This window comes from Abrus precatorius, unplaced genomic scaffold, assembly GCF_003935025.1.
Source record: "Abrus precatorius isolate BTA unplaced genomic scaffold, Abrus_2018 Scaffold2, whole genome shotgun sequence".
NCBI classification, from domain to species: domain Eukaryota; kingdom Viridiplantae; phylum Streptophyta; class Magnoliopsida; order Fabales; family Fabaceae; genus Abrus; species Abrus precatorius.
In genome coordinates this window covers 23,959,820-23,976,166 of record NW_020874362.1, presented here as the reverse complement: position 1 = coordinate 23,976,166, position 16,347 = coordinate 23,959,820, and the positions used below count along the sequence as shown (strand labels likewise).

The following is a 16,347-nucleotide window of genomic DNA, read 5'->3' as shown; positions in this document are numbered from 1 at the left end:
TGAATCTTACTAGAACCATTTGCTAAATTTTATTGGTTGTAACAACAGAACGGATTCAGACTAAAAACTGGTTCTTACCGGTTTCATCGGTTTAAAGGCCGTTGGATGACCAGTTTCTGGTTGGACTGGTCGTTTTCAGAACATAGAAAAATAGAGCTTTTATATAATTAACTTGATAAACTTCTCCTTTACTTAAGAAATTATTTTTTTCAAGTGAGATTTATTTAATAAATTTATATTTTTTTGCATACCCTCATTCTTATCATCTAATTAACTGATTGATAGGAAATTATTTTGGACTTTTATTTTAAGCTTGGTTCTTGTATAATATTCTTTTTTTTTAGCTTTTTTTGTGTTGGTTTGATTCAAACAAGAGATTGAAGGAGGACCATGATAATTAAGGATATATAAAGAGATTGATAGATCTATGCACCTATTATTTTAAGATTTTTTAAGTTATATTATGATGTCTTACAAATGGAGGCTTCTTCATAAAACTCTCATCTCAAATAGTGGTATTAGAGTTAGGTTAATTTAAGTGACTAGCTCAAACGACTAGATGAACTTAGGAGAGAGAGTGAATGATGGCAATATGTATGGTTAATATAAGAGTGCACCATAGAGAAAATGGTGATACTAGATAAGCCTTAGAGCCGGTGACATCTACGTATAAAAAATGTGAAGTTCAAAAAGTATCATTGAGTAGACAATAACTTACGTGGAGAGAGCAAAAGTTGTTCTAGTGTAAACCATAGATACTCATGATATGAAATAGATAAATTCACATTTGAGGAATTAGAATCAAATTTGAATTAAGTCTTATATAAAATGAGCCATAAACTAGTTAGGAGTTTATAAAAAGATGAACTTATGTACCTATTACTTTAAAGTTTTTGAGTTGCATTATGATATTTTACTAAAAGAAGCTCTCCCTTAAAACTCTCCTCTCCCAACAAATTCTATAACATCAATACACTATAAACTAAGGGACTATTTGATTTTAAAATTATTTTTTTTTATTTTTAATACTAAAATTATCATATTTTATTTTATTTTTGAAAATAACTTTTCTCTATTTTAAAAAGTCAGCCGATATCTTTTTGGCTCTACTAAAAACTGTGGAGACGAGGTCTATGCTTCAAAAATTATTAGACTTATATACAATAATCACTTTAGGTATGATTATCATCTTCATAATCCATTCATCAAATTATAGATAAAAAAAACGAAAATATTAAGAAATATTTTCGTCAATATTACTTTAAGTAAAGTAAACGTTCACATTAATCGAGGAATCGCTGATATTAAGCATCAACAATGTTAGCCTTCATTTTATAAACTTTTTATTTAATTCTCGATTTTATAAAATACAATTTATCCTAAAACTTTTAAATACATTTTCTTTTACTGGTAATAAGGATTGGAGAAAATAAAATTAATTTTATGAAATTAAGGATTAATAATGGTGTTGTAAAGTTATGAATTAGTAATTGCTGGTTATAATCGTAGAGAAAAAGTTGGGTTGTTTATTCAACGTTATGTATTCAAAGATACTGTTTCCATAAGGGCGGGGGAGAAAGGAAAGAAAAAAGTTCAGAGAGCAATATGTAATCCACACGTGCTTCAGCTTGGAACTTTATCAACATTGTCGTAAAAGAATTCCTCAATTTTCCCTTAATTAGAAAAGAAGATTATAAAATGGGTATTTGATATAAGTGTTAAACGAGGAAGATCCACTGTGCTAGGTTACTAACAAGTTAAAAATATATAAATAAGAAGTTTAGAAATTTAAATTGTTAAATTTTTTTAAGGAAATAAATCACATAAGATTTTTTTTACTTTTTTTTTGCCGTCCTATAAATCATATAAGTTTAAGTTCACTCCTTGGTGAAGCCTTATATTAAACCTGTGCTCAAATTCTAATAATATTATTATAATGGAAAAGTTGAGTAACGAGCAAAAGCACATCCTTTATTGTCATTAAAAAAATGCACATAATTTATTTATACATTACTTATTATTAGGATATATTCAATTGTATATTCCCATTAAATGTTACATCCGATAACAATGCAAATGATCTTCAAATTGCTAAGTTGGGTTGATCTGCCACATTCTGATATTCTTAAAAGATGGGGAACTCGACATTCTCAGCGCAACTTCGAATTCCCTTTGGTAGTATTGGACATTCAATGAAGTTGGAGGCTGATTTGTCAACACAAAGATATATCTCAATAAGCTGGCGAGTACCAGATGGATCAGTGTTGCATGTTATGCCAGGTCCAAACCCAGTTGCTTCTTTTATAGCTCGTGTTATGTTTGAAACACTGTAAAGGTTTCCATCTGGTTTGATTCCTGCATGATTTGTCAGCAGCCTGGTTTAGGTTGTTTCCCACAAGAAAAAATATATATTCTGTTTTATATGTAAATCTCTGGGTTTGTTTAAGTTATCCAATATGGTAATAATTCCCATCCTAGATGACTTACGAAGTTAAGGAATTATATTAAAAATTATATTAAGTTTTTATTAAACTTTTTATACCCCAAATCTTCCCATAAGATAGACTTATTTATCCAATATGATAACTTGGCAAACCTTCTCTGACATGAACAACTAACTGTTTGAGAATAATATTAGAGATTAGATGCATTTGATTTGACCCATCAAAGTTACCATTATCATGAAGGATTTGAAGAAGGTTTATGCGGTCTTTGAGATTCAATGAAGCTTCAAAGTATGCATGCTGATCAAGGATAGACTCTGAGCAAGTGCCGTGTTTATCCCATTCATGTTTCCAGAACCTTGTATTATCACTGATTGTACTGTTGTCGTCTGTCTTTTTGCTACCTGCACAAGAGAGTGATGGCCAGCTTGTTTGTACCCTTGGAATCAGATCTTCTATCTGCTTCAACACAAAGAATGGATTATTCGTTTCAATGTGCACTTTGTGTGTCACCTTAGATTGGTTATTCAATCAACTAGGACACATAACTCCCACTAATGTAAAATAGAAGAAAATGTTGGTATTTTAACGTGGTGGCATGTACCTTAGATTGGTTAAAAGGGTTTTGGGCAATATCACAATCAAATGGAAATGATCCATTGTTGAAATTAGGCCAAAGTCCATGAATGCTGAAGTTAGATGCTGGTTTTCCTGCCAGAGGAAAGCAGCAACCTTTTTTGGTGTCACAGAATGAACCTGGCCACTGCAATGAACGAGGGTATAAGGATATATATATATATATACACACACACATTATGATATTGCATGATATAATCAAAATTTTCATCCATAAGATAATTTATAGTACTCATTACAAAAGAGCAAAATAAAGGGATAAGATGAAATATGATCGTGCTCACTTGTTGTACGAAGAAGAAAAAGTCAAAATCCTGTGAAATACAGATGTTAACAAGAGCTGATAGTATCAAAAGCTTGAGGGAAATGATGCTGCTAGTTTTCATCTCTTTCCCTTGTGTCCTTGCACAAATTTCTTCAAAATTTGATCTGCTATTGTTGATGGAGGTTGTTTTTCTACGCGATGATGAGGGTGGAACGTGGAGCGTGTGCTCACACACTTCCTAGTCTATATTACTGTTCGCGTGGAGCATGTGGTGGATAGAGATTACTAAAATACTTTGAAACAAGATTTGGGACATCACATATATATTTGAAAGGAATACACTATGTTTGACTCTGACTTGATTTGTCATTAAATAATATAAGGTAATTTGTCACACATTGTTATTAAATCAACTGATCATAATAGTACAGCTAAGGGTTATATATACATTGTGACAATTCTATGTTTTAAAGTATAAAAACTAGCATGTGAAATGAATGTGTTTTGTTTTTAAAATAAATATGTATTTGATTTAATGATAAAGATTTATATATATATATATATATATATATATATATATATATTTGTATAAATAATTAAAGGATGCTATATTTTTATGAAATTTGTGTGTGTGTGAAAAATTTTCAGGAGACATCGTTATGAACCCAACGAAGCGCAATGTAATGCTATTACAAAAAAGAATGGAAAGGTTATAGGACACAGTAGCAATTATGCCAAAAATTCATGTTTGGGAGAAGAAGAGAAAGAGGTTGATGACTTTTGTATTTTTAATATGATAAATATTTTCTTCTTCAGTAAAAATTTGTTATTTTTAGTTCATTGAAATTAACACGAAGCATTCATATTACATTTTTTTTTAAATAATGTAGACAACACATTTTGTAATATAATATTTCATATTTTTTATTATTATCTAAAATGTGTATTAAATAGTATATTTCTAGCCAGCACTCTTGTTATCAATTACTCCTTTTAAGACCCTATCGCAAAAATATTTTATGATACTTATTATAAGATCCTTAACAAAATTTTACAAACATTTATTATTTTTTCTCATATTTCTTTTATAATTGTAGAACCTTTCAATCTTCTTGACAATCAATATGATAATAGAACTTTAATTTACATTAAATAGACATAAATATAAAATGTTGCAAATAATTTTTAAAACCCATCTAAATAATTTTAATATGTATAAGTTAATTAAAAGAGTTTTTATAAATAAGACCAAAATAATTACACTGTGGATTAAGTTTTTATAAGTTGACAAGTTCTTTTACAGTAAATACATACTTTTGACCTTGCTTTATAGATTAAGATCATTATAAATTTAGTAAAATTTATAATTTTTCTTTCTGAAAGTTTAATTTGTTTCTGAAGTGAGTAAGAAAATACCATGAAATATTAATGATATCAACGTGAACGAATTTAATTAAATCTGAAATCAATCTACTCTTACACTCCTTAGATGCAATATAAAATAGTCTCACCACGATGAACAACAATGGAAGATTACCAAAGTTTATTTTTCACATTGATCACGAGTTACAATGGTACAGCAGTTTAATCTGAAAATGATTATTCCTTTAATTAAAGTATTCTATAAATGCACACTGTGACTCAGCTTAGATACATTCTTTTTTCAACAAATATTTACAGGAAAAATTGGTGTTCAACTCTACCAAATATCAAATATTTTAAACCAACTAATAATTTATGTCATAATGGTGATAACTTTTACCATTAAGTGACATGTGGATATCAAAATAACATTATTTCTCTTTCTTCCATTCCAAAATGACATCTTACCCTCCCTGCTCACCACTCTGTAACTCCCCAGATTTTGTAATAATATCTTAATTACTGTATATACATGAAAATTTCCATGTGTTTGTATGTTTGAGTAGGTGATGATGATGTGTATTGAATGGTAGAGTGAATACATGATGTAGACATATGTGTATAGGTGAGATTGGATGTGCTGGACTGAATGAAAATAGGTTAAGCGTGTATTTCTGTGCTATTCTCGCTGTAGCGGGAGCATTCTTGCTGTAGCGAGAAGGCACTGGAAAAGAGGGGTAAAATTGTTGCGTTCTCACTGTAGCGAGAGGGCGACAGTGGAGGATGCATTTCTAGATGCCATCTCACTGCAGTGAGATTCTGCAGAAAATGAGATTTTTGCTGCAGTGAGAGAGAGTGTCGCTTAGCGAGAGTGTCGTGACACTTTGTGTATTTAAGGAGTTTAGGGTTAGGGAGAAGGCATTTTCCACTTTCCCTTTTTGTTCTCTCATTTGATTCTCTCAATCCCTAGCCTTTTTCACCGATCAAATTGCCTCTTAAGCCGTTTGTGCCCTAAATTGAAGATTGGAATCATGTTTGCAATATTTGGAGGTAAGAATATTGAGTTAGGATTCTCGATTTTTACCCTTTCTTCATCTATCTTGATTTCTCATTGATTATTCCATGTGTTTAGGGCAAGAATCCGTGTAAGAGGTGTTTCTACCATTGATTTTGTGGTGGGTCTCCATTATAAGGTAAGGGGGAGTTGATCCCAAACCCTAACCTCTCTTGAGTAGTTTTAAATGGAAAACCCTTACCCATTTTGATAACTATCTAAATGTAAATTATAACAAAGGCTGCAAATAAAATTGTTTTTGAAGGAACACGATGATTTCAATAAGCAAACGTTGTTTGGGGGTAGTTGGAATGATGCAAATCTTAGGATAGATGACTCTATTATTAATATTGAGAAATGTGAGTGCTAGACTGTACGATTTGGGCTGAGTCTGGGAGTGTCTGACCTGTGGCATATTGTATTGATTATGTAATGTGTGAAATGGTTGGTGATTCTGTCATTTGCTGAATTTCATGTTCAGATTGATTGATGATAATTTGTGAAGCATGACATATTTATGCCGTTTAATAATTAGGTATGCCAAATAAGTGAAATATGTTATTGATACAAGTGTTTGAATATTCTTAAATAAAGAAAGAATTTTATGTGTGATGTGATCATAGTACCACAGTGAGCGTGGCTACGTGCAGTGGGCGCACATGTGAATGAATTAAAGGAAATGCTATAAAGAGTTATTATAATATTGGAGTCAGAATAGATGAATGGATGTGATTGCAGTACAGGTATTATGGTATGACCCAAAAGGTGTACTCATAATATATGTATTATAATACACCAAGTTATTTAGTCAAGAATCACGTATTATGACGCGTTGCCCTATAAAAGGGTGTGGAAAAGAATGAGAAATGTTGGTGGTGAGTTTGGATAGCTACAGAGATACACTGGGGGTATAGAGTCCAGAGAATATTTGAAAAATCTTGGGAAAATGAGGGTAGTGAATGCTAGTCTGAATAGTGAATAATGATTTGCTGAAAATGAAAGCATTCACAGGCCACACACATATTTTCTGACGGATCTTCTGACTATACCTTTACTATAAGGGGTTGGTTCAGCACACGTGTATCCGTGTTGCTGCGGCTAATTGACGGCTATGTAAACTGTGAAGTCCTCAAGGGATCCTACGGGCATTGAATGTGAAAGTATGATGTATATGAAGTAGTGTAATAGTTGTACGATTATGATATATGCATTGTAACATGTCGATTGATGTTGTTGTGATATATGTGTTGTAATACATCGACGAATGCAATTAGGACACATCTGTTGTGACATATTTATTGACGTGGTATAATACATGTATTATGGCGTGCAGATTAGTAAAAAGATGCATGACTTGAAGTGGTGAACATGATTGATTGTTTGTTCTGTGTGTGCTCTTTTGTGATGACAACTTGGATGATATAAGTGTTATTACTAAATTAATCCATGTTAAGTAATATTCCTAGTACCGTATATACATGTAAGTACTTTATTTATATTAAACCAGAGATTTAGTGAGGCAGAGAATACTTACCCTTACTAATATTTTCAGGTGATGAAAGTAAAGAGTGTTGGAAGGAAGACTGCTCTGTAGGGATTGAAATGATTTGAAAAATTGTATTGTTTCAGTTAATTATGTTTCGTAATGACCAAAGTTTGTAAATGATTTCAATGTCATATATTAGAACTTAATACTTGAGCAAATATTGGTTGTAAAGGATATTTTGGCAATATTCTTAGCAGAAACTCTGAATTTGTATGTATTCAACGTAAACCAAACAAGTTGATAAATGTGAGTTTATGTTTTATTTATTACCTTTAAAGTTTCAAAATCATTCCCTTCAAAGCTTGACTTTTTTTTGGAATCCGATGAAATTTTCATAAGGAAATATAAAATTCTATCTTGATCCTATTATTAAATCTATGAACGGAAATAAATTTATATTATCTGCCATCAAAATTGCTTATTTAAATAAAGAAAATGAAGGCGTTACATAACCCCTGCCATCTTCAATGTTTTCTTCTTTATCTTTTCCTTCCCTTACCATTCATGACTTCTAGTAAATGTTGCACATGGTGGCAAGGGATGTGAGGCCCAACATGGTGAAGCTATTTTGGAACTTGGTGTAGATTGGAAATTATGGATGTTCATGGAAGAATAACGTTGGATCTAGAAAAGAAGATTTTAAAGTGACATGGAAAGAAAGAAGGAAGGGTGAAAATTCGAAGTATTTGATGAAGTAGAACGATGGTGTTGCCACGACTACCAAGCTCATAATCATTGGATTCCAAAGCTCCTTTCAACAACGTGTTGGAGCATTGTGCTTCGTACCCTCCTTTGTCTTCTTCTTTGACTTAGGAGTTAGAGTGCGAACCTTGGTGCTCAATGCTACCATAGGCACAAAATTTGTGGGTAGAGAGATCACTATGAAAAGCATAAAGTGTTGTTATTAGTGGGGGCAAATTCAAAGGATTAGCCACTGACGCTGGAGATGTAACCTTTACCGACAAAGCATGGGCTACAATTGCAGCATTGAAAGATAAAATTATGGAGATGACTTAGGAGAAGTAATTGGTGTTGATTATTTCAATTTTAAAGGGGTTTTCGCGGGGAATATAGAATGAGTAATGATAGTAAAAAATGTAATAGGTGCAGTTGACAAAGATTAGTGAGTGGGTGAGGAGGGAGACAATATCATTTTGGGGTGAAGGAGATAAAAACAATGTCGTTTCAGGGAGGGGCAAAACTAGTGATTTTTTACTTTTAGTCCCTACTTTTTTATAAATTTTTATTTGTAGTTATGATCCATTGAGATATTGGCCTTTGTCAATTTTTTATTTGATCACATTAGCATTAGGGACTAAAAACAAAATTTACAAAAAAAAAAAAGTAGAAAGTAAAACATAATAAAATCGTTCACATGAACTAAAACTAAAAATTTGCTAAAATATGAGACCTAAAATCATATTTAAACCTCTAGAAAAATAATCTCCTAATTAGAAAGGACCCTTTAAAATTATTAAGGTTTTTTCAGAGAACACATGTTTAATTAAAGAAGATGGAGGCTTGAACGATAGCAATAAATGGCCGATATTTAAAATTGAACAAACCAATGATGCATTAAGTTAAAATAAATTTTATTTGTGGTTGATTAGGTTAACAAATAGCCAAAATTACAGTATATAAATTTTTATAAAATTGAACCCTTTTTACCAAATCTTTTACAAGTCTATCAACAAAGTCAAATCATACTATTTTTAGTAGATTGTCACATCAACATAGTTAATAATAGTTTAAAAATACAAGTCTTTTTATATTTATCGGTAAAATTGTTTGTGGATAAGCGTACCCATCAAAAAGTAATGAAGGGTTCTAAAATAAGTGTCACGACCCCCTTTTATAAGGAACCGAGAACATTGTTTCTACACCACATACTTATTTAAAATAGGTAAATAATAGAGAATATAAGTATAAAATTCATTTTTCAATCAAAGTAAAATAAAGTTTCTTACAACAAATATCCAACAAAACAACATAATATTACATTTAGTTCATAATATTCAAAATACCTAAAATTATACTACGTAGCTCCCTCTACATGAGGTCTCAAAATATAAAGAAAAAGAGACTTTAATGCAAGATTACTCGACTCCAGGTTCTAACATTTCTCCACTGGCCCCTCAGCCTGTGAAGTAGATGCAACACCTGCTACATCTGCTCACGTATCACCGTACGATCATCGCAGTACACACGCACACAACGACATAGAAAGAAATGCAAGGGTGAGCTTACCAAACCTAAAATAAAATCATATATATATATATAGAGTAAAATATTTCTCACAGTAATAACCCCATGCATTTTCAACCCATCTAATGCACAGCATGAAAACGATTTCTAACTGGTTTCACAGCCTAAGTAATCCAGAAGGAACCAAGCCGGTCCGGGAGCGACCCATTCCGGTATCTGGATCCAGACAGCACAGCACAACAGCTCAGCGTTAAGTTACTGTTACATGTCTACCCACCTAAACATGTAACTCAACTCTATAATGATGCAAAACATATCTCAGCATGATGCACACCGCCAAAATTATTTTAACAGCTCAACTAAAGCAAGTTTATAGTTGATCAGCCAAAATCTCAGCATTTTAAATCAATTAACAGCAGTTACAGCTTAGAAAATAGCTTTTATTCAATAGATCTAACAAAATCATATTAAAACATCTTGAAATAGCATATTAAACCGTTCAAAACATAGTTCATAAGTTAAAGTAAAATCCCCTTACCTCAGAAAGATGATTCACACTAAATCTACCGAATATTACTTGTTTTAATGCAAGATTCACTGAAGATTCGGCTTTAGAACGAAGTTTCTCCTAAGAACACCATGAACTTCTATGAGAAAGAGAAGGAGAAGAGAAACGAACAGTAAATCTAGCTTCAAACTTAAATAAACTTACTTCAAATCCTTCAGAATAGACGTAGAATCTCAGATCTGACGAGAAAATTAAGTTTATGAGGGTTTAATATGAGAGAAAATGGTGGTATATGGCCTTAGAACCTTTGAGAACCTTGGAGAGGAATGAAGAAATGAAAATTTCATGTGAAGCCCCCTTTTTATACAAAATTTTTGAAATTTACTGTTCGCCGCCGGAAATTACTGTTTATCACCGGAAACACTGTTCACAGCCTTACTGTTCACGCTGGAAACACTGTTTAGAACACTATTCACGCCAGAAAAACTGTGCATGCGTACTGTACACGCATTGTACGCGTAAGTGACGTCAGCCATGACGTCAAGATGATGTCACTGATGACGTCAGCGGTCACTATACATACGCGGTTTTTACTGTTCATACACAGTTTCTACACAGTTTGTATTGTTCATAGGCGGTTTTACTGTTCATACAGCACTGTTCATACAGTACTGTTCACTTTTTTTTTTTTTTCAAACTCCATCTAATTATATTCCAATACCAAATAATCCTTCAATTAACATTGAACAAATATAAAATATTATAGATTACTCAATGATAAATCACAAGCCTGACAATAAGTTCTTGAAATATCATTTCATAGGGATTATTTTTAATTATTAAGAATTTCTTGATTCAATTGTTTGAACTTAAAAAAATCTGAAATTAAATAAAAATAAGGATTTAATTGTAAAAGCAATTAATTAGAATTAAAATAGTATAATTTCTAACAATAAACTAATTAAAAAGAACCTAGGATATATAGTTTCATCTTTACAATTCTCTATGTTCTCTTTTAGATTAATTCTAATTTCAGTTTTCCTATGATTGTCAATCACTCATGCTAAATCTATTAACACTCAATGGTCATGCATTGTTAATAGTATTTTCTCTAAGCTATTACCATTAATATTCATGCAAATTAAAAAGAATAGAAAGCATAAAAAGCCTATAAGTTGTTAATTTAATAATGATTAAAAGAAAAGAATTAAATTTGATCCACCTAATTCTTTGTCTTATTTTATCCTATAGATCTTTTAACTATATGTGGAATGGTCACCTACGATATAATTTATTATGATATGTTTAAGAGTTGTCAATTCCAAACATATAAATATAGCACAATAAGGTAAACATCAATTAAGAAAGGAAACATGAAATTATTATTAAATAGAAAGATTCCATAAAGTCATGCAAAGGATCTATCATAGCCCTAATTATGGATTTAACTAGACATAATATGAAAGAAAACCAAAACAATACTAAACAAATCCACATAACTTGAAAAGTAAATACAAACTAAAGAAGTCTCCAATGGAGAATAGATGAGGAGAGCTCTTGATCCCAAAACACGCTCAACAACTGGCCACCACCAAGACTAAGGATGAAAGAGATGTGTAAAAGGCGTGGAAAGATTGAGATGAAAGAGATGATGAAGACTCCTGAAGTCACTAACCCTGAGATAGGGTTTGGAAACCTTAAAAGTTTATGATAGTTTGACTTCTCGTAAACAAGCACGGTCGTGCAAGACCATAAACATGGTTGTGCATGTGGCTCGAAGCACCCATATTGTTCGTAGGCAAATATACCCGTCGAAGAGTAATAAAGGGTTCTAAATAAGTTTTTGAATTATCGTCCCACAATGATTGTTTCCAATTACCAATAATTTTACATTCTTTAATTCAATTGTTGGAACTTAAAGAATGTAAAATTAAATAAGGATTCAACTAACAAATCAATTATCAATAAAATTTAAAGCAAGTGACACGACCCACTTCTTGGCTAAACTTATAGGAGAGGAACCTAAGGTATATGGATTTACTCATTCAATCTTTTATGTTATTATTTTGTTTAACTCTAATATGATTTTCTTATGATTACTAATCATTCATATAAATACTATCATTTCCTAATGGTCATTTAATATTAATATTTTTTCTCTAAATTAACATCTATAATGGTTATGCAAGATATCAGTTAAAGAAAGCATAAAACATCTTATAACCTGTTAATTTAATAACGATTGAAAAAGAAAGATTGATTTAGTCCATTTAATTCTTTATTTCATTTTATCATAAAGATACATTAACTAATTGTTGTAACATCCTTACTACAATTTAAATAATTTCTCTTGAATATATATATATATATATATATATATATATATATGAATAGGATTTAAGTGAAAATTTTACAAGTCTTAATTATTTCTGTTTTAGAAAATTATGCAGATGTATGAATATAACTGATGAAAGTCAGCCAATTCAATTAAAAACTTTGTCTATACAAAATTTTCAAATATAGATAAAACAATGTATATACTGAGCTTGTGGTACAAACAAAATATTTTTTAGTAAAAATAAATTTCTACCTAACACTGGTACAAATCAAAATTTAAACAATAGGCTATTAATTATTACACTTAACTCTTGAATCATCATTTACAATAGGTTATTCAAAATATATCAAAATTCTAACTAGAACTTAATCAATATAATTACAGTCTTTAAAAGAACAACTCCTAACAAAACAGTTCCTTTCCTACCATCCCTTGCGAGTATGATCCTAGAACGGATTGGCCTTCTTTATTTCTTCTTACCTAGAAATTTTAATATTAATCAAAATAATGTAAAAAAAACATTTTCCACTATAGCATGTTGTAACGCCCTAGATTTTGTAACAATAATATTTTGATTTATTAATGTAAGTGTGTGTGAATTGTTATATGTTTGTGTGTTTAGAATATATGATGATGTGGATATATACATTTGACTGTGTGATGATGCGAATACGTGTGTAGGAATATACATGAATTGATTGAGAATGTTTGATTGGTAGTTGAGTTGGAGTGATTGAGAGAATAGGTTAAGTGTGTGTTGCATGGGCATTCTTGCTATAGCGAAAAGACCCTAGGCAAGTTCGGTGATTTTGTTGCGTTCTCGCTGTAGCGAGATGTATTTCTGGGTGCAATCTTATTGTAGCGAGAAGGTCTCGTTGTAATGAGATTCTGCAGAAATCAGAGTGCAGTTTCCTCTGATATTTTTGATGTGGCGAAAAAGGGTATCGCTGCAACGAGAGATGTCTTGTTGTAGCGAGAATATCGCAACTAGAAGAGTATTTGAGAGGTTTAAAGTTTGAAAAATTTATTTCTCATTCCTCTATTTGAAATCTCTTCGATTCTCTCAACCCTCAACCATTTTCCACCGATTAAATTGCCTCTAAAGCTGTTTGTGAGCAAGATTGAAGGTTGAGATTGTGTTTGGAGGTAAGTTTTATGGGTTAGGGTTTCATTCCTTCATCTTTTTCTTTGTTTTATTGAGTTCTTATAGAGATTTCCATGTTTTAGGGATGAAGTACTGTGTGAAGAACATTTTATGCTATTATTTCGTGTTGGGTCTTCATTTTGAGGTAAGGGAAGGACTTTACCCTATGTCATTGTACTTAAAAATTGAATATTGTGTTATGTATTGCAAGGTAATTAGGGTAAAGCATAGAAATATATGTATTTGATGAGATTGGATTAATTATGATTGAATTACGATGGAAACTTTATGTGGAATGCAATGTCAATGAAATTGAGCATAGTATATGTGATGTAGTAGTTTGATTGTGATGGAGTTTTGATGAGGATTTGATGTTTAAGTGGAATGTGATTGAATGTGGGAATATGTGTCATGTGTGAAATTGAATATCATGATGTGATTGAGAATGTGGTTGAAATGCTTAGACATGCCATTGATTGATATTGGATATTATGAAATAGGTGAGAATGTATATGAATGGCATGCTGAGTGTGATTGTGTTTAAAATGTTAGAAAACTATGGATGGTTCAGCAATACACTGAGGATGTGGAAGATGGGGTGGTAGAAATACCTTGGGGAAGAGAGGGTAGTGGTGACACCAACAGTGAGCGTGAGTGTATGACATGCCACACACTCTCTTCCTGACTTGGTCTCTGACTAACACCTTTGCTTGGGGGGCTCAATACCGCACACATTGTATCCATAGAGCGAGAGCTATCCGGCGACTATCCATGGTGTGAACTGAGTAAGTCCCTGAGGTTGAGGGCATCAGGAATCTATGATCACAGTGCCACAATGAGCGTACCTAACGTGTAGTGAGCGCACGTGTGTGTGGATTATTTGATGGTGCAGTGAGCGCACATGTGTGTGAATGAGAATGAAATATTGAAATTATTGCTTTGTGCCTGTTTGATGCACGATTAAGTTATTTTAGTAAATGTGTGAAATGTGCAAGAGAGTCTCTGTGCTTATGTGTGATAGTGTAGAGTACTCACTCTTACGTTTATTTTTTAAGTGACCAAGACGATCAATACCGAACTTAGTGAACATGAGGGATGAAACTGTTATAGGACTTAGAAAATTGATTTTTGAAATTTGATGTATTTAATTTGGTCCTGTAGCACTTATTGGATGCAAACTTGTAACCCTCCCTTGTTTTTGAAATACCTTATTGAACTATGTATTGAAAACTGATTAAATGTAATTTTATTTACTCCCATTTATTGCAAAAAATTTATTTATTTAGAAAATTTAAATTAAGGTGTTACACATGTAACCTAATAGCAAAATTTCATTCTTAATAAATTCAACCAAACAAATTTACTTATACACATCTTCCATCATTTACTCATACTCAATCAAATTTAATGCCTAAACCTATACCATTGACTTATTCATATAGTTTTTAATCAAACAACAGTTGTTCACTAATATTACTCTATACTATACCAAACATCCATTAATCACTCAATCAAATAACGTCCATTTCTCCTTTGTTCAACATAACCGATTTCTCACTTTATCAACATGAACATTCACTTTCTCAAGTCATGTCACTTTATTCATTTCCTTATAGGCCCCCAAATCGTTGCTAACATTCTCTCCCTTGTTGCGAAGGACTTACGCAACATGGATAGTCAATCGTCAGTTAAACCACATATAGATACAATCTATGCATTCACAGCCTTCCACGCAAAAGTATAGCTAGGAGTTCGGTAAAGAAATAAGTGTGAGACCTATAAATGCATCCCAATTTTACATTGTCTATACATCAGTGAGCCGTATTTGTCACTCTCATTTCTTCCATACTTCCATAATCAACTCTAAACCCTATACTCCCAATGTATCCCTGAACTATCCATATAGTATCTCAATAGTGGCATATCAAATTATACTGTTTTAATACATATGTTATAAACACATTAATAAATATACTACAACATATGTGTTATAATTTCACATGTCGATATATTACAACACATATATCATAATCACACTAATCAGTATTTATGTGACATATATATTAGTTATCCCCTTTTTTACTTATGTTTTCTCAACACTTTCACTAATTCCACTAATTTCATTCACCAGCAACTTTCATCTATTCACATCCATTTCATACATTAGCAGCTTTTAAATATTAACACCAACCTCATACATTTATATTCACTATTGTATTTTTCATCCTCTTTCTCATCATTTTATTAAGGAAAACATATCTAATGTTCCATATATCCATACTTACTACAATTCACTTATTTATGATGGAGCACACTTCATTATTCAAATAACTAAATGATTTTCTTCAATCTCATACAAAATCAAGTTCTTTATTTCAGCATATAATCATAAAACAAAACATATTATCATACAAATCAACACAATACACTGAGAGTTGGACACCTTCAGACTCAGCCTAAATCATGCAATGCAAAATATATTACCGAAGATCACATTCTCTCGGTCTTACTAGAGTCTTCTAGCCTAAAGCTCAGCATATTCCACTTTTTCACCATTCAACACATATATCATTTAAAAAGATAATAACTTATCCACAAAACTACTTAACTCATTCTTACTCATGACTATTTATGGTAAACTTTATCTCAAATAATTTTAAATGGATCAAAAAACCTCTTTTATACTAAAAATCCATTTTTTTCATATAGTTTCAAGAAAACTTTATGGACTGCTATTTAAAATAAGATAGTGTCGTTCTTTCAAGATCAATAAACATATTTAGGTGGAACCTAGGATTCAGGAGTAACTCTCCTTACATAGAAATAGATTTCAATAACTAAGTTC

The 16,347-nt window shown here is 31.5% G+C and overlaps 1 protein-coding gene across 1 annotated transcript; it reads right to left on the bottom strand.

Annotated features, from left to right (window-relative positions):
* Positions 1 to 2,125: 2,125 nt before the first annotated feature.
* Positions 2,126 to 3,466, bottom strand: LOC113858968 (ribonuclease 1-like). The gene is made up of 4 exons (XM_027491780.1): positions 3,365 to 3,466; positions 3,049 to 3,207; positions 2,675 to 2,903; positions 2,126 to 2,355 (listed from the first exon to the last, which is right to left on the bottom strand). The coding sequence occupies exons 1-4, from the start codon at positions 3,464 to 3,466 to the stop codon at positions 2,126 to 2,128; spliced, it is 720 nt and encodes a 239-aa protein (XP_027347581.1).
* Positions 3,467 to 16,347: the final 12,881 nt, after the last annotated feature.

Bases quoted from the DNA above. Each gene is read 5' to 3' on its own strand.
- LOC113858968 (XM_027491780.1), bottom strand. From the start codon at position 3,466: ATGAAAACTAGCAGCATCATTTCCCTCAAGCTTTTGATACTATCAGCT. The intron at 2,904-3,048 runs GTACATGCCACC...GTGTTGAAGCAG, and splicing joins ACCCTTTTAACCAATCTAAG to ATAGAAGATCTGATTCCAAG. The intron at 2,356-2,674 runs GTAACTTTGATG...CAAATCATGCAG, and splicing joins TCAAATCCTTCATGATAATG to GAATCAAACCAGATGGAAAC.